This window comes from Carassius carassius, chromosome 50 (assembly GCF_963082965.1).
Source record: "Carassius carassius chromosome 50, fCarCar2.1, whole genome shotgun sequence".
Lineage (NCBI taxonomy): Eukaryota > Metazoa > Chordata > Actinopteri > Cypriniformes > Cyprinidae > Carassius > Carassius carassius.
Genome location: NC_081804.1, coordinates 7,210,982 through 7,225,807, shown reverse-complemented (window position 1 = coordinate 7,225,807; position 14,826 = coordinate 7,210,982). Strand labels below are relative to the sequence as shown.

At 37.9% G+C, this 14,826-nt stretch overlaps 1 protein-coding gene and 1 pseudogene across 1 annotated transcript; one reads left to right on the top strand and one right to left on the bottom strand.

The window, feature by feature from the left end:
- Positions 1-4,864: 4,864 nt before the first annotated feature.
- On the top strand, positions 4,865-11,848 carry LOC132133094 (protein arginine N-methyltransferase 7). The gene is made up of 17 exons (XM_059545810.1): positions 4,865-5,101; positions 5,368-5,404; positions 5,677-5,826; positions 5,907-6,015; positions 6,768-6,880; positions 6,959-7,188; positions 7,272-7,452; positions 8,130-8,254; positions 8,387-8,522; positions 8,618-8,701; positions 9,464-9,511; positions 9,598-9,687; positions 9,984-10,145; positions 10,254-10,328; positions 10,439-10,599; positions 11,019-11,115; positions 11,285-11,848. Exons 1-17 carry the CDS (start codon positions 5,007-5,009, stop codon positions 11,441-11,443), a joined length of 2,052 nt encoding a protein of 683 aa, XP_059401793.1. The 5' UTR covers positions 4,865-5,006; the 3' UTR covers positions 11,444-11,848.
- Positions 11,728-14,461, bottom strand: LOC132133095 (anamorsin-like; annotated as a pseudogene).
- Between the last annotated feature and the right edge of the window lie 365 nt (positions 14,462-14,826).

The following is a 14,826-nucleotide window of genomic DNA, read 5'->3' as shown; positions in this document are numbered from 1 at the left end:
ATTGGATCGAGTTATCATGCCGAGTGTTCCCTCAGACACTCTGCGCAATTCAGCTTTCAGAATCCGAGGGACGGTTCAAGGGTCTGGCAAAGACGACCCGTTTATGACGGCTCACACAGCCGCCGCTTTTTCGCTAGCGGCAGAGCCCGATGTTCATCTTATTGGATTAATTCCTGCCGTGGACATGCTTCAGGATTATACACAACGAGACGCAATGAATTTGACGCATGCGCTTCCCCTGCTTACGAAGGGTGCAAGCTTTTCGTGCCCGGACATTTTAACGCGTATAAAAGCATTGCAAAAGGCGGAAATCTTGAAACCACTAATGTTGTTTCGGGCTGCGTGGGAACGCTTGCCCGGCATCTCACAATGGGTGTTATGCACAATTCGTCACGGATACACCATTCAGTTTCGAAAAGGCCCGTCTCCTTTCCGCGGAATTCTTCCCACGGTTGTGAAGCCAAAGGAAATAGCGGAGCTGCGACAGGAGATGTCAACTCTGCTGAGCAAAGGGGCTATAGAGGAAGTACACCCCTCTCAGATGGAGTCAGGTTTTTACAGCCGCTATTTTGTTGTGCCAAAAAAAGACGGCGGGTTGCGACCCATTCTGGATTTACGCCGTTTGAATCTTGCACTCAGGACGAGCAAATTCAAGATTTTAACGCTAAAGTCTATTTTGTCTCAGATTCAACCAAACAACTGGTTTGTCACGATCGATCTGAAGGACGCATATTTTCATATTCAGATCATGAGTTCCTCAGATTCGCTTTAGAGGGCAAAGCGTATCAATACCGCGTTCTTCCCTTTGGCTTAGCTATGGCTCCCCGTACTTTTTCAAAATTCATGGACGCAGCTATGGCCCCGATGCGGCTCCAGGGCGTTCGCGTGTTGAACTACTTAGACGATTGGCTGGTGTTAGCACAATCGCAGACTCAAGCACACTCTCACCGGGATCTTGTGCGGAATCATCTAAACAGCCTGGGCTTATGCACAAATTTCCAGAAGAGTGTTTTAATTCCCTCTCAACGGATAACCTTTCTGGGAATAGACTTGGACTCTCGCGCGATGACAGCAAAACTATCTCTCCCGCGCGCTCAGTCTATTGCGTCATGCGTGCGTCACTTCAAAGCGGGTCGCACAGTGACGGTGAGTTTGTGCCTCAGACTTTTAGGTCTAACGGCAGCGGTATCCTCTGTAATCTGTCTGGGATTACTTCATATGCACCCTTTTCAGTGGTGGACGAAAAGTCGGAACATTTCACCCCGTTGTCTTCCGCATCGGATGATTTCGGTGACACGGAGGTGTGTTATGTCAATAAAACTGTGGATGTCAACCAAATTCCTTCTAGCCGGAAGGATTTCCTTCTCGGCTGGGGATTTGTGCTTCCCGAGAGACTGTCACGACGGATGCGTCTTTGACCGGTTGGGGAGCTGTTTGTCAAAGGCGCCCAGCTCACGGAGTGTGGACGGCGACACAACGCAGTTGGCATATAAACAGGTTGGAATTACTGGCAGTTTTTCTAGCTCTACAGTACTTCTCGAATCTGCTGATCGGCCGTCATGTACTGCTCAGGTCAGACAACATAGCGGTTGTGTGGTATCTGAATCATCAAGGAGGATTACGCTCTCGCCCCCCGTGCAGGCTGGCGAGAAATATTCTTCTTTGGTCTCAGAACAGAACATTTTGTCGATCCGAGCCTTTCATGTCCCCGGACGTTTGAACTTTGGAGCGGATTTGCTATCCAGACAGACTCTGGAGCAGGGGGAATGGAGGTTGCACCCCCAAATCGTGAGCCTCTTATGGCAGACTTTTGGAGAAGTAAGAGTGGACTTATTCGCGTCGAGCATGACTACGCATTGCCCGCTGTGGTTCTCCCTATGCCCTCCATCGCCCCTGGGCTTGGATGCGTTAGCTCACAATTGGCCCAGAACCAGCTTGTATGCTTTTTCCCCGATTCGTTTAATTCCAGCGGTGTTATCCAGGATACAGCTGGACAGAGTGGAGCAGCTGCTGCTGGTGGCTCCGTGGTGGCCCACACAGCCGTGGTTTGCGGACCTGATCAGTCTGTTAGTGGGCTCTCCATGGGAGATTCCCCTCAGACAGGATCTACTATCATAAGCACAGGGTATGATTTGGCACCCAAGGCCAGATCTATGGAAGCTGTGGGCGTGGCCTCTGAGTGGGGTGAGTTAGTATGTCCCGGTCTTTCTGTTGAAACCACCGAGACTATAATGAATTCTAGAGCAGCTTCTACGAGACGCTTATACGCTTTCAAATGGAAACTGTTTACGACCTGGTGTGGAATTCGTAATATGGATCCAGTTTACTGCCCAGTGTCTTCAGTACTGGAGTTCCTTCAGGACCGTTTCTCTGATGGAGTAACGCCAGCCACTCTGAAAGTTTACGTGGCAGCCATTTCAGCTAACCACATATATATAGATGGTGCCTCAGTGGGCCGTCATCCGCTGGTTTCTCGTTTTATACAGGGTGCGTGACGGCTGAGACCTTTCCGCCCTGTGCGAGTTCCTTCATGGGATTTATCCATTGTGTTGCAAGGTTTATCAGGGCATCCGTTTGAGCCCTTGGAAACTATACCGGATAAAATCCTGACTCTAAAGACAGTTCTTCTTGTGGCTTTATCCTCCCTCAAGAGAGTTGGGGATTTACAGGCTCTTTCTGTTTCACCCTCGTGCATGGAATTTGCACCAGACTCTGTGAAGGTATTGCTGCGACCGAGGCCCAATTATGTCCCTAACGTCGCTTCTAACCCTTTCCGCTTTCAACAAGTGGTCTTGGAGGCTTTACCCCCTGCAGAGGTGGGGTCAGGAGATCTGAGTCTTTGCCCTGTCAGAGCGCTAAAGACTTATGTTGATTGAACAGCCCCATGGCGTGAGTCTGACCAGCTGTTTATCTGTTTCAGACACAAGAATAAAGGCCATGCTGTCACAAAACAACGTATTTCCCATTGGCTGGTGGAGGCAATATCTTTAGCCTATGAGGGGCGCGGAATCGCTTTTGACAAAACACTCATTTGAGATGGACGACATGGACAATCAGACTGTGAGTACCAATATTAAATTAACTTTTATTATATTACGTTTAAACGAAGCAAAGTTTACAAAGCCAAACTGCTAACTATGAATTAATAACTAATTCCCTTGAATTCAGAATTCGTATTCTAGATGTATTAATTACTACTTCTTAATTCATGGCCATGATTTAATGAATCCTTGTTGCATTTTATAATAAGTAAATCTAGCCAGCACATTAATTTAGCTTAAAAGATGAGCATGAAAGCATGCTGATGTTAAATGTGTAAGATTTACCTGGAGCTTACTGTATTAGTACGAAAACTTGCTTAATCATTGTTTTACCTTATTAGTTAAGTATAAAATACCTTTCATAATTCAACTGCCTGGTTGCACTACAAATTAGCCTGTCATTTTGGCATTGTTTTGCAATGTCGTTCGGCAGTTTTAAAAGTCTGTAACAATTTAGCCTTATCTGCAGGCCTACGACACACACAGTCCATGGTTATCATGTGTTAGTTTCTGTGATGTTCTGCATGGCCAATATTAATTTTATGGATTTGGTTAGGATCATTGTAGGACATATATTTGACTTTCTCTCTCTATAATTCCAACATTTCACTTCAAGTGTATTTGTATAGAGCTTTTTACGATACAAACCATTAAAAAGCAACTTTACAGAAAATTACATTTCTACAATATTTAGTAGTAGCTTATCAGTGGTGACTGTTTATGTGCATATGACAGGATTTTTCAGAAAAAATAATACAAGATGTAGTCAGACGATGAACATTATGAACAGCAATTATTATATGAGGCAGTCACACTTGTAGCAATATTTGTTAGTTCTGTTGTTGATTCAGGGTTAGCATCATCTGGGGTCCTCTGAGGGGTCAGCATCATTTCTTCTCAGGTGTACTGGAGCTTGTGTAAATCCTAGTTACCAAAATATAGAAACAAATAGAGACATCATTAACATAGCTGCTGTTGCAACAAAGTAAAATTAATTAGTTTAACCCAAGCTAAAGAATAAGAATGCACATTTGATCAGATACAACTGCAGTCACAATTTAAGAGATGCATTATTTGAATGCTTGGTGAAAGAGATGCATTTTTAATCTAGATTTAAACAGAGAGAGTGTTTCTGAACACCGAACATTATCAGGAAGGCTATTCCAGAGTTTGAGAGTCAAATGTGAAAAAGCTCAAAAACATTTAATATGTGTTAAATCAGAGATATATATTTCAGTTGAACATGTTAAACAAATGTTTCTTATTTAATTCTCTCTCTCTCTCTCTCTCTCTCTCTCTCTCACACTCATTCTCTCTCTCTCTCTCTCTCTCTCTCAGATTCTCAGAGTTGAAGCCTACAGCCATGTGCAGCAACTGGTGGAAAAGGGAGTCTTTTTGGTGCTTTTGTTCTTGCACTAATTATATATATAAAAATGTGTGTGTATGTATATATATATATACATACACACTCCTTAGTTAAACTTAAGGAGGTTAATCAATATATAGTATAATTCAAGAAACTAAGACTTCACTTTTTCAGTTGTTTAAAGATTGATATACATTTGTAATTTGTTTTGTGTAAATTGTTTACATTTTACCTCCGATGTATTTTGAATAAACAAACTCATTTTATAAATTATATTAAAAAATACTCCTGAGATTAAATGTATTTCAAACTATGTATGTAGTACAAACTAAACCACCAAGGTCTTATAACTGCGGTCCTGAAACTGCAACCGTTGCTATATCTTCCAGTTCGGTAGGCGGCGCTGTCACAAAAAACTAGGGTCCTATAGACGGGGTCGTAAAACTGCAGCCACGTGATCTTAGGGGCGCGACTTTACGGAAAAAAACATGGCTGCGCCCGGTGAGATCATGTTGGATTAATCTATTTGTGAACGATCTAGGTATTGTAATACAATATACATTCATCAGTAAATTTGTTTACTTATAACTGAAGTGACAATGAAGACATTTTGCGGTCGTGCAAATCCAACAACCGGAGCGCTGGACTGGGTTGAGGAAAGCGAGGAGTATGATTACCATCAGGAGATTGCGAGGTGTGTAAACCATCTCATGTGACATCACCATGCGCCGACAACTTTGCTTGGTTTTGTTGGAGTCGTCAATGATATTGTTTTCAAAAATGTAAATTAGCAAATGACGTGGTGAAAATACTTGCAGTACTCTTTACACGTGGAACCTTTTTTAAAGTGCTAGATTATCAATAACATTTAATCGAATTCTAGTCGTGTGATATCCTGTTATGGTACAGGGGGTAAATTATCTGGGAATATCCTGATAATAGTTGCTGTGTCTTTCCCAGGTCCTGCTATGCCGATATGCTCCATGATAAAGACAGAGTGAGTATTGTTGTTGGACACATTAATACACATATATCTCCTATGATATCTCCTATGATGAAGGACAGTTTGCAAAATAAATTATTTAGGTTTCATGTAAAAAAGAAAATCAAAATGAATAAATGATGATAGAATGTTCAATTCTTGGGTGAACTATCCCTTTAAGATTAATTGTCATATTTTCCAAAGCATATGGACTGAAAATCACCCAGTTTTAAAAGCAGTAGCTGATATGTTGCTAATCGTTGATCTCTATGCTTTGTGTACTTAAGAATGAGAAATACTACCAAGGCATTCGAGCAGCGGTGAGCAGAGTAAAGGCTCGCGGTGAACGGGTTGTGGTCCTGGACATCGGCACTGGGACGGGTTTGCTCTCTATGATGGCTGTGACGGCTGGAGCCGATTATTGTTATGCCATAGAGGTGCTCACTAATGCTCATGTATTGAATTTTGAGTAATAAGAAAACATTTGAATGAAGACAAATATATGAATCCCATACAGGTATTTAAACCCATGGCACAGGCTGCCACGTGCATCGTGGAGAGGAACGGCTTCTCAGATAAAATCAAGGTCATCAACAAACACTCCACAGAGGTTACAGTTGGACCAGGTTAGACAACCACCAATATGCTTATTATACAGGTAGATCAGATGGGTTCAATGCATTGCTTTCATATAGTGGTAATGATGCAACTGATAATTACAGTCCTAAATGTTGATTCTTCATTACAGCTTTCAACCCATATTAAAATATATGATAATATACTGTATAACTACCTACTGTGTGTACCACTGTGCGTCAACCATAGTCAGTATTATAAATTATATATTTTTATGAAATTTTAAATATGCTAAAATATAAAAATTATAGTCATATATATATATACACATTCTAAAGATTTGCAATACACTTTTTATTTTAATAGTTTATATATAAAATAATACTAAATTGTATAGACAATATATTAAAATATGTGTGTGTGTATTTATGTATATCTATATATATTAATGAAATTATAAAATAAAATTACTTATGTGTGTGTGTGTGTGTGTGTGTACACATAATATTTTAATTTGTTAGGTTTTATATTTAAAACATTACACATATTTTAATTAAATTACTGATAATTAAAAATATTCAAAGTATATACATTTAATTGTGATATTTTACAATTCTATTTAATTTAATATTTTATATATTAATAATATTATTATACATATTATATATGTGTGAAGTTATAAAAAAGATAAAGATAAAATCAACTTGAATTTGTGCCATATTGTAAATAATAGTATTGAAAACCATCAACTGTATCACCTTGCATTGCATTCTTGCAAATATAAATGTATTTGTATGTGTAGATGGAGACATGCAAGAACGAGCTAACATCCTTGTCACAGAGCTGTTTGACACAGAGCTGATCGGTGAAGGAGCTTTACCCAGCTATGAACATGCACACATGCACCTCGTCCAGGTACATACAGTTGTAAATTGCAGTTGAACTTTTGCTGTATCTTTTAAGTGTTTAATGGAGTTGCTCTCACTGGCACAGGCAGATTGTGAAGCTGTGCCACATCGTGCCACAGTCTATGCCCAGCTGGTGGAGTCAGATATGCTGTGGAAATGGTCACAGCTCCAACCCATAGAAGTGGATGGGAACAAACTGCTGCCCCCTCCTGCTGTGGTGAAATGTGCAGGAGCGCCTTCTGTCTGTGATATCCAGCTTAGCCAGGTGCCACCAGAGTCTTTCACTCCCCTCGGGCCCATCTGCACCATGTTCAGGTACAAGTCTGGATGTAATTTAGCTGTCTAGATTAAATTGGGGTCATTTTTTTCTTTGTAGCTCATCTACTCTTTCACTCTAGGGTGGATTTCAGCAAACCGGTTAGCAGCGCTGCTCAGTCCTACATGGCACAGTTCAAGGCCCTCAACAGCGGGAAAGCACAGGTGGTCTTATCCTGGTGGGACATCGACATGGACCCTGATGGCAACATTGTGTGCACTATGGCCCCCAGTTGGAACTACTCAGATCCTCATACTTACCCTGTATGTACCGGTGCTTAGCCATTAATATTCATGTAGGAATATCAAACATATGTAATAAATAAATTATATAATAAGTAATAAGTTAATAATAGTAAATAAGTAATCTTTCATCCCAAAAATAAATCAAAGTAAAAAGAAGAAAGTAAGCTTATATTTAGTCCCATTATTAAAATTATTTTAATGCAAATTAAAACACACCATCCAAATCTATAAATATTAATTTTGTTTTTGAATTGTGTTGAATATTGTAATTCTCATTATTGTCATTAATAATTCTTATGAGATCTATTTCTGTAATACACAAAATTTTGCATATATAATAAGAATAATGTAAAGATTTCTAAATACTTTTCATTAATATTTAAATACATTTATTACATTTATCCAAAAATATTTATGTAAAAAAAATAATAATAATTTAGCAATACAAAGAGTTCATGAATATTAATTTTCTTTCTTGACATAATTTTTTTTAATAGTGTCACAATGCAAAACAAAACAAAAAATGTTCCTAAAAAGGGTTTAATTTTATTCAGTATAATAATTTAAAAAATGTAAGTATTAATGAACAATAAATAAAACATTTTGGGCTGAATGTCTTTGGAAGATATGACAATAAACTTTCTTTGGCTTGATGTATAAATATGTTTGATTATTTTTCATCATGTGATGTGCAGTGGAGGGATCACTGGATGCAGAGTGTCTACTTCCTGTCTGCAGAGGAGAATGTGTCAGAAGGAGAAGAGCTGAATTTAATCGTCTCCCATGATGACTACAGTCTCTGGTACAGCCTTACGCACAGGTAAGCTGATTTTGAGCAGTGTTTAGCCAACAAAATCTCAAAATCCATGACAAAATCTCAACTTTAACCAAGACAGAACATAAACAGTCTCTGAGGAAGACGATATGATATTTTTGACAATCTGTATTATAGTGAACAAAATGATGTCAAAGTGGAAAAGTTTCGGCCGTGTTGCACCTGTCAGGCGCACTTGGTCTGGACGAGGCCTCGCTTCGGGGAACTGAATGACGAACAGAGGACTGAGAGTTATGTGAATGCATTACGCAGTGTAAGTTAACTGTTGATTTACATGTGAGCTTGAATTGCTGCTTTCTGTTGACTGGCAATGGCTCAAATCTGAGTGTGTGTCATGTCTGCTTGCAGATTCTGAAACCAGACAGTGTGTGTTTGTCTGTCAGTGACGGGAGCCTATTACCCATTTTTGCTCATCTACTTGGGTCTAAAAAGGTGATAATGTATTTTTTTTCCAAGTCAGTAGGTTCACAAATTAGCAAGCTCCCTTCTGCCTACACAGCTGCCTTCTGAGGCAGCATCCTAAGCGTCACGGAAACTTTTAAGTAAATTATAAGCAACTCTATGCACTAGATGTCTTGATTTAAGTAGTGTAAGATGTTAGCATGCTTCTAAGATAATAATGCAATATTGGGTAAATAATCTGCTTTGAGCTAAACTGAACTATTTTTCTGGAGTAAATTAGAGATTTTAAGTAAATTATAAGCAACTCTATGCACCACACAACTTGTAGTTGACTTCAGTAGAGTTTGATGTTAGCCTGTTGCTAAGCTAACAATGCAGTATTGGTTAAAAAATCAGTTTTGAATTAAAATGAACCATTTTTAGCAAGAAAGTCATAATTTTTAAAGTAAATTATAAGCAGTCTGTGCACTACACTGCATTGCATTATCTGGTAAATTATCTGTTTTGAGTTAAACTGAACTATTTATATCAATAGTTTTAAGTATTGAATGAATAACTGACATTTTTCTTCCCTTATAATGCATAACGTGATATCCAGCTTAGCCAGGTGCCACCAGAGTCTTAATTTTTTTCAGTGAAGGATAAATGCTGCGTTACCTTTAAAATTTAGATAAAATTAGGTATCCTAGGAGGCAATACAGTTAAGTACAAAACTGTCTAGGTAGGCACCTCACTAGGTTTTGGAACAGAACATAACATACTGTATATGAATCTTTCTTTGTATCTTTTCAGGTGTTCAGTTTGGAAAGCTCTGGAATGGCGAAACAAGTGATCGAACAGGTGAGATTTTGTATCTAAAAAATAATTACCTACATGAGTTCAGACAGCATTGGTTGGTAATGAAAAGTTTTATCTCCTGCTCACAGGTGCTGCACACTAACTCACTGAAGCATGGAGTACAGCTGCTGGGAGTACGACCTGAGCAGCTCTCATTAGCTGATTTAGAAGGAAATCGGGTACGAACTAAACCGAATCTGCATAGACCAAGATGCCCTCTATATATGTACTTTACAAGCATTTGTAGAGTTTCAAAGACTCTGCACAATCTGAAATTACTACAACAGCTATTTAAATACAGCCTCATTCAAAAGTTTGTTTAATTAATACAGAAAATTATTAAGCAGTGCAACTGTTTTCAACATGGATCAAAATAGGAAATGTTATCAATGAGAAATAAAAAAAACTTTTAACCGGTTGTGTATATCTAGTGTACTTGTACATATATAGTGATCTTATATTTTTCACCCTTCAGATTTCAGTATTGATGGCAGAGCCGTACTTTAGCACCAGTCTTCTGCCGTGGCACTCTCTGTTTTTCTGGTATTGCCGCACCGCTGTGGCGCAGCTGCTCCATCCCAGTGCCACCATCCTGCCCCGTGCTGCCACGCTTTACATAGTCGCTGTTGAATTTCAAGTAAATTATTTATTTTGGATAATTGTTGTTCGATATATACGGTATTCTGTAATATATATTTACAGACTGACTGGCTTCTGTATAATACATTTGTGAATCCTGAATCAGGATCTGTGGCGAATCCGAGCTGCTTGCGGTACTTGTGAGGGCTTTGATGTCAGTCCAATGGATGAGATGATTCAGGTGAGTACGGGTTACAGGTTTTGGTCTGAACTTCTGTTATGAATAAGCAAGTTGCGTGAAATTTAAATGCAGTTGATTTAAGATACTTTTCTGATGAACTCCACCCACAGCGATCTTTGGATTACCGTGAATCCTTGGAGGCAGAGCCGCATCCACTGTGGGAATACCCATGTCGTGCTCTGACAAAACCACGTCCAGTTCTGACATTTGACTTTACGCAATGCGTTCCTGAACAGCCAGTTAACAGTGATGGAACTGTGGCATTCACTGGGTAATATGAACATATTATAATTATTATATTGCTTTAAACATAATACAATATTATACTAAATTATAAAATATTTATAATGGCATTTATAATAGAATTATGATATTATTTTTTAAATATGTATGAATTCATTGATAACAGTTGTAAAAATAAAATTTCTGATTTAGCATGAATTTTAAAATGCTAAAATAGAAATTAATAATTATTATGAACTATATTAAAATAATGTTCAAAAGTTTGGGGTCAGGAAGATTTTTTTAAAGAAGTCTCTTAGGTTCAACAGAGCTGGATTTTTCTGATCAAAAATATAGTAAAAACAGTAATATTCTGAATATTGTGTACTATTACAATATAAATGTTTTCTATATCTATATATATATAGCATTTCTTCCTGTGGTGTCAAAACTAATTTGATGTTTCAGGAGAGGACACTGTCATGGTGTCGCTCTCTGGATGGAGTATCAGCTGACTGAGGACATCGATGTAAGCATGGGCCTTACCAAACCAGTCAGCGAAGAGGTATTTGCTAAAAATGATTGTTTATTGTACAAACAATATCTGCATTCGGCTGAAATGTCAGTCTTTGTAAAAAAAAAAAAAAAAAAAATGTAATGTTGAAATTCAGATAAGATTGTAATGTATCACTCTCTTGACCTCTTCACCTTAATTGGCTTCTGTCATTTCACAGGGAGCTTGTGAATGGAACCCACACCGGAAACAAGGAGTGTTTTTCTTTAGATCCACGAGGGAAACTTCTGGAGATGGAAGGGAAGATCTTTCCTATAATTTAACCTTTGAACCTCATACTGGTGATATTAAAATGAACTTCTCTGTCACTGAACCTTAACAAGACTGAACTAAACTAGGCCATTGGTGGTTTACATTTTTTCCCAAGACAATGCTTATCCAAAGAGTTTCAGTAACTGTGAACTTCTTAAATGAGCTTGTTACTGTTTTTCTCCTCTCTGTAAGAAGCTTAAGTAACTTATCGAAATAATCAGATGTGCATTTAAACTCATCCGGTCAGAGCTATGAATTTATATTCTGATTGCATACTATACTATAGATCAAACTGTATGGTGCTATGCAAATCTCAAGATGCTGTTTTAAGTAGTGATAAAAAAGTCCATGTCAAAAGTTTCCAATTTTATTAAGCATTTGATTTTGGCTTAAAATAATCTTATTCTATACAGAAGGCAAAATACATGAGCAACTGGTTTGGATTTTCAAAATAAAACAAATTACACTCAAATTGCAGATTCCTTCGATATACACTGAAGATGAGATAATATAATGCAGATAATTATTCAAATTTGAACATTTCAGTGATATCTCTGGACGCTATATCTGACAAAGAAAAAAAAAACTGATGGAAAATAAACATTTACCACCAAACAGTGTGTAACCTTTTCAGTTTTTGTCATGTATTTATTGTATGGGTAACTAGTGTATTCAGTTGTCAAATGACACTGTGAACTGTGTCCATGTTGGCCCAAATGTTGCAGAATGATAACGGAATGTATTAATGTTTCAAAAGTGAATGTCTATGTATCAGCTATGTCAGTGTTGGCCAGCAGAACCTTCTCCCCGTGTTTGAAGGCAGGCATGCCTAAATATGGACAGCTGGCACATCGGAAGGCATCACCCAGATAACACTAAAGAGTAAAAATATATCAGCTGTCAAGTTATACAAAGACATTAATAATTTTATCATAGGAATACATACACTTCCACAGGCTGATTTGGGCTGGCTGGCTTTCTGAGTGGCTTTACTCTCCTTTTCCAATTCTTCAGCGAGGCCACAAGTGCTACAGAAAAAGAACACTGATGTTAGTTAGATGGATACATTGTTTATGAATTCAATTTTTTTTTTTAGGTAATCACCAATTTTTGCAGGCCTTCTTTTTCTTTTTGGAGTCGTCTCCACAGGAAGCCTTGAGGGAGGAAGGGTCATGCTTTTTCAGATTATCAGCATCCAAAAGTGCATCCAAATCTACCAAATCCTAGAGAGTGCAGCATAACAATGTGGTGGGTGATATACAAAGATTGACAGATGCCAAAGCCAATCTTTACATACCACATCATCGTCATCCATTTCACTGACTGACAGAGTCCACTTTTGTGCGGTGCTCGGCTCAAGAGCTGGCTTCTCTGCAGAAAACAAGTGTTGTGTGGAGGACTTCTTGATCTGTCCATTTTTATTTGATGTGTCAACATGTATGAAAGATTGTTTTGGACACAAAATTAAAAAAAAAGGTAATTGTGACCTTTTTATTATCTCACAATTAGTGAAACTGGAAGTTACTAACTCGTGAGTTACAAAATCTCACATTTGACTTTTTCCTCATTATTGTGAGTTTACATCTCGTACGGAATAATTAAAGTAATTGTGTCGTAACTTTTTTTTTTGCTTAATTCTTTAGATAAAAGTGATATGACGCAATATACAGTAAACTCAGAATTGTGGGGGAAAAGTTCAGAACTGTGAGATGAAAACTTGTAAAAATAAGTTACGTTTAATGTGTCAGTGCTTAAATACCTCAGACCTGTTGTAGTGGATTTCTTGCCAAAGGAAAGTTTCAGTTGCGTTGTGAGGATCCGACCTCAAAGTTAGGTTTCGATGCTGACAATCGCAGACTTAATAGTGTCTCTCCCTGGAACCCTGTGCGTTCTCTCAGAGCTGCGGCTGCTTCTGGGCTCAGTGACTCCGTCTTTATCTGTGAAAAGTTTCGTTTGCATCATCAGTCATCGTTGATTATGCAAAGCATTTTTTTCCGTCTTTTTGAAAATTCTAAACATTACAATTATATTTTCATTACAATAATAAACATAATAGACATCAGTGAAATAATGATACAGTTTCAAAACTTAATTCAACAGTTTGTCAATGTGAATTTTGTTGATTATTATTACAGTTACAGATCGTTAAATTATTAAAAACTATTATTAACTACAACAACAATAATAATTATTCTATTTTATTATAAATATGTGGAATAATGATAAAAAATAATGATTTAAAAAAAAGGATTAAAATGATAAATTATCAGTATTATTAAAATTGTATTATAATAATAAACATAAATATTAATTTCAAACGGCTTATATGTATATATATATATATATATTTATTTATTTTTTTAATATCACCCAGTCCTACACTGAATCAACTTTAAAAAAAAATTAATAATAACTGAATACCGACCTCAGTAACAGATACTAATCCAGACAGTTTAAGAGCTGACACCAGTTCCCCAGCGGTTCTCACACTATTATCCTCAGAACCTAAGAAAAATGTTATAATGTGAACTGTCAGATACCCGTCACCGGCTCTTCTAGCACAAGTTTGCCACCAGGTTTCATCACTCTGGCGATCTCAGCCAGCATTTCTGAACTGTGGATTGGTGAGCTGTCGGTCAGCAGGCCTGAGAGAACCCAGTCATAACCAGAAGCTGCATGAGAAGCTAAAACAGACAGATTTTTGGGGAATGATTTCTAAAACTTAAAATTCTTTAACTTGGACCAAGACTTGGAAGTATTAAACTAATATACCTCTTTACTTACACAATTCTCTCCATGTTCTCCAAAGACACCAGGCACTGGTTACCAACAGCAGTGCCAATGCTTTCAGCAAACTCCTTCAGTGCAGTGGGAGATGATGGGTGAGTCCACATCAGCAGCACCCTGTCCCCGTCCTTCAGCCCAAGGTCTGCCATCACCTGCGGATATGTGCTAATATAAGGCTCAAATTAACTCTTTTCTACACTAAACATTACAAATGACCATTTACAGTAAAATCTGCTGCATCATAATTACGGCGCAGTTAAAGCACAACGTAAACACACAACATCACGTGTCAGAGATAGATATCAATGCCAATGTAACGAAAGAGCTCTAGTGACATGCCATTCAGTTTAACCAAAAATCAGAAACCCCTCAATAAAAATGGATGGGTTTTTTGCCGTTTTATTTATTTATTTATTTTTTTAGAAAAAAATAAATAGCTGTTCAACCTGTTATGCGAATTGGGACTCAGCAAGTAAAAGGTTTTTCCAACACCGGTCGTCGCAGCTACAATGTCGCAGGATGATGCATGTAAGTTAACTTAGGCGTCGCGCTGAAATGATGACATTTGCTGTTTCTGGAATAAAAGCATAGAATGGCTATCAACATACTGGCTATCAAAAACCTTTGTTCATATTTAAAGTCTTTAAAGTCTATTATCAATTT

What these genes read in the sequence shown, in the direction of transcription:
- LOC132133094 (XM_059545810.1), top strand. Translation starts at nt 5,007, where the DNA reads ATGAAGACATTTTGCGGTCGTGCAAATCCAACAACCGGAGCGCTGGAC. An exon ending in CAGATCCTCATACTTACCCT is followed by an intron (nt 7,453 to 8,129) that starts GTATGTACCGGT and finishes TGTGATGTGCAG; the next exon opens with TGGAGGGATCACTGGATGCA. An exon ending in CCAAACCAGTCAGCGAAGAG is followed by an intron (nt 11,116 to 11,284) that starts GTATTTGCTAAA and finishes GTCATTTCACAG; the next exon opens with GGAGCTTGTGAATGGAACCC.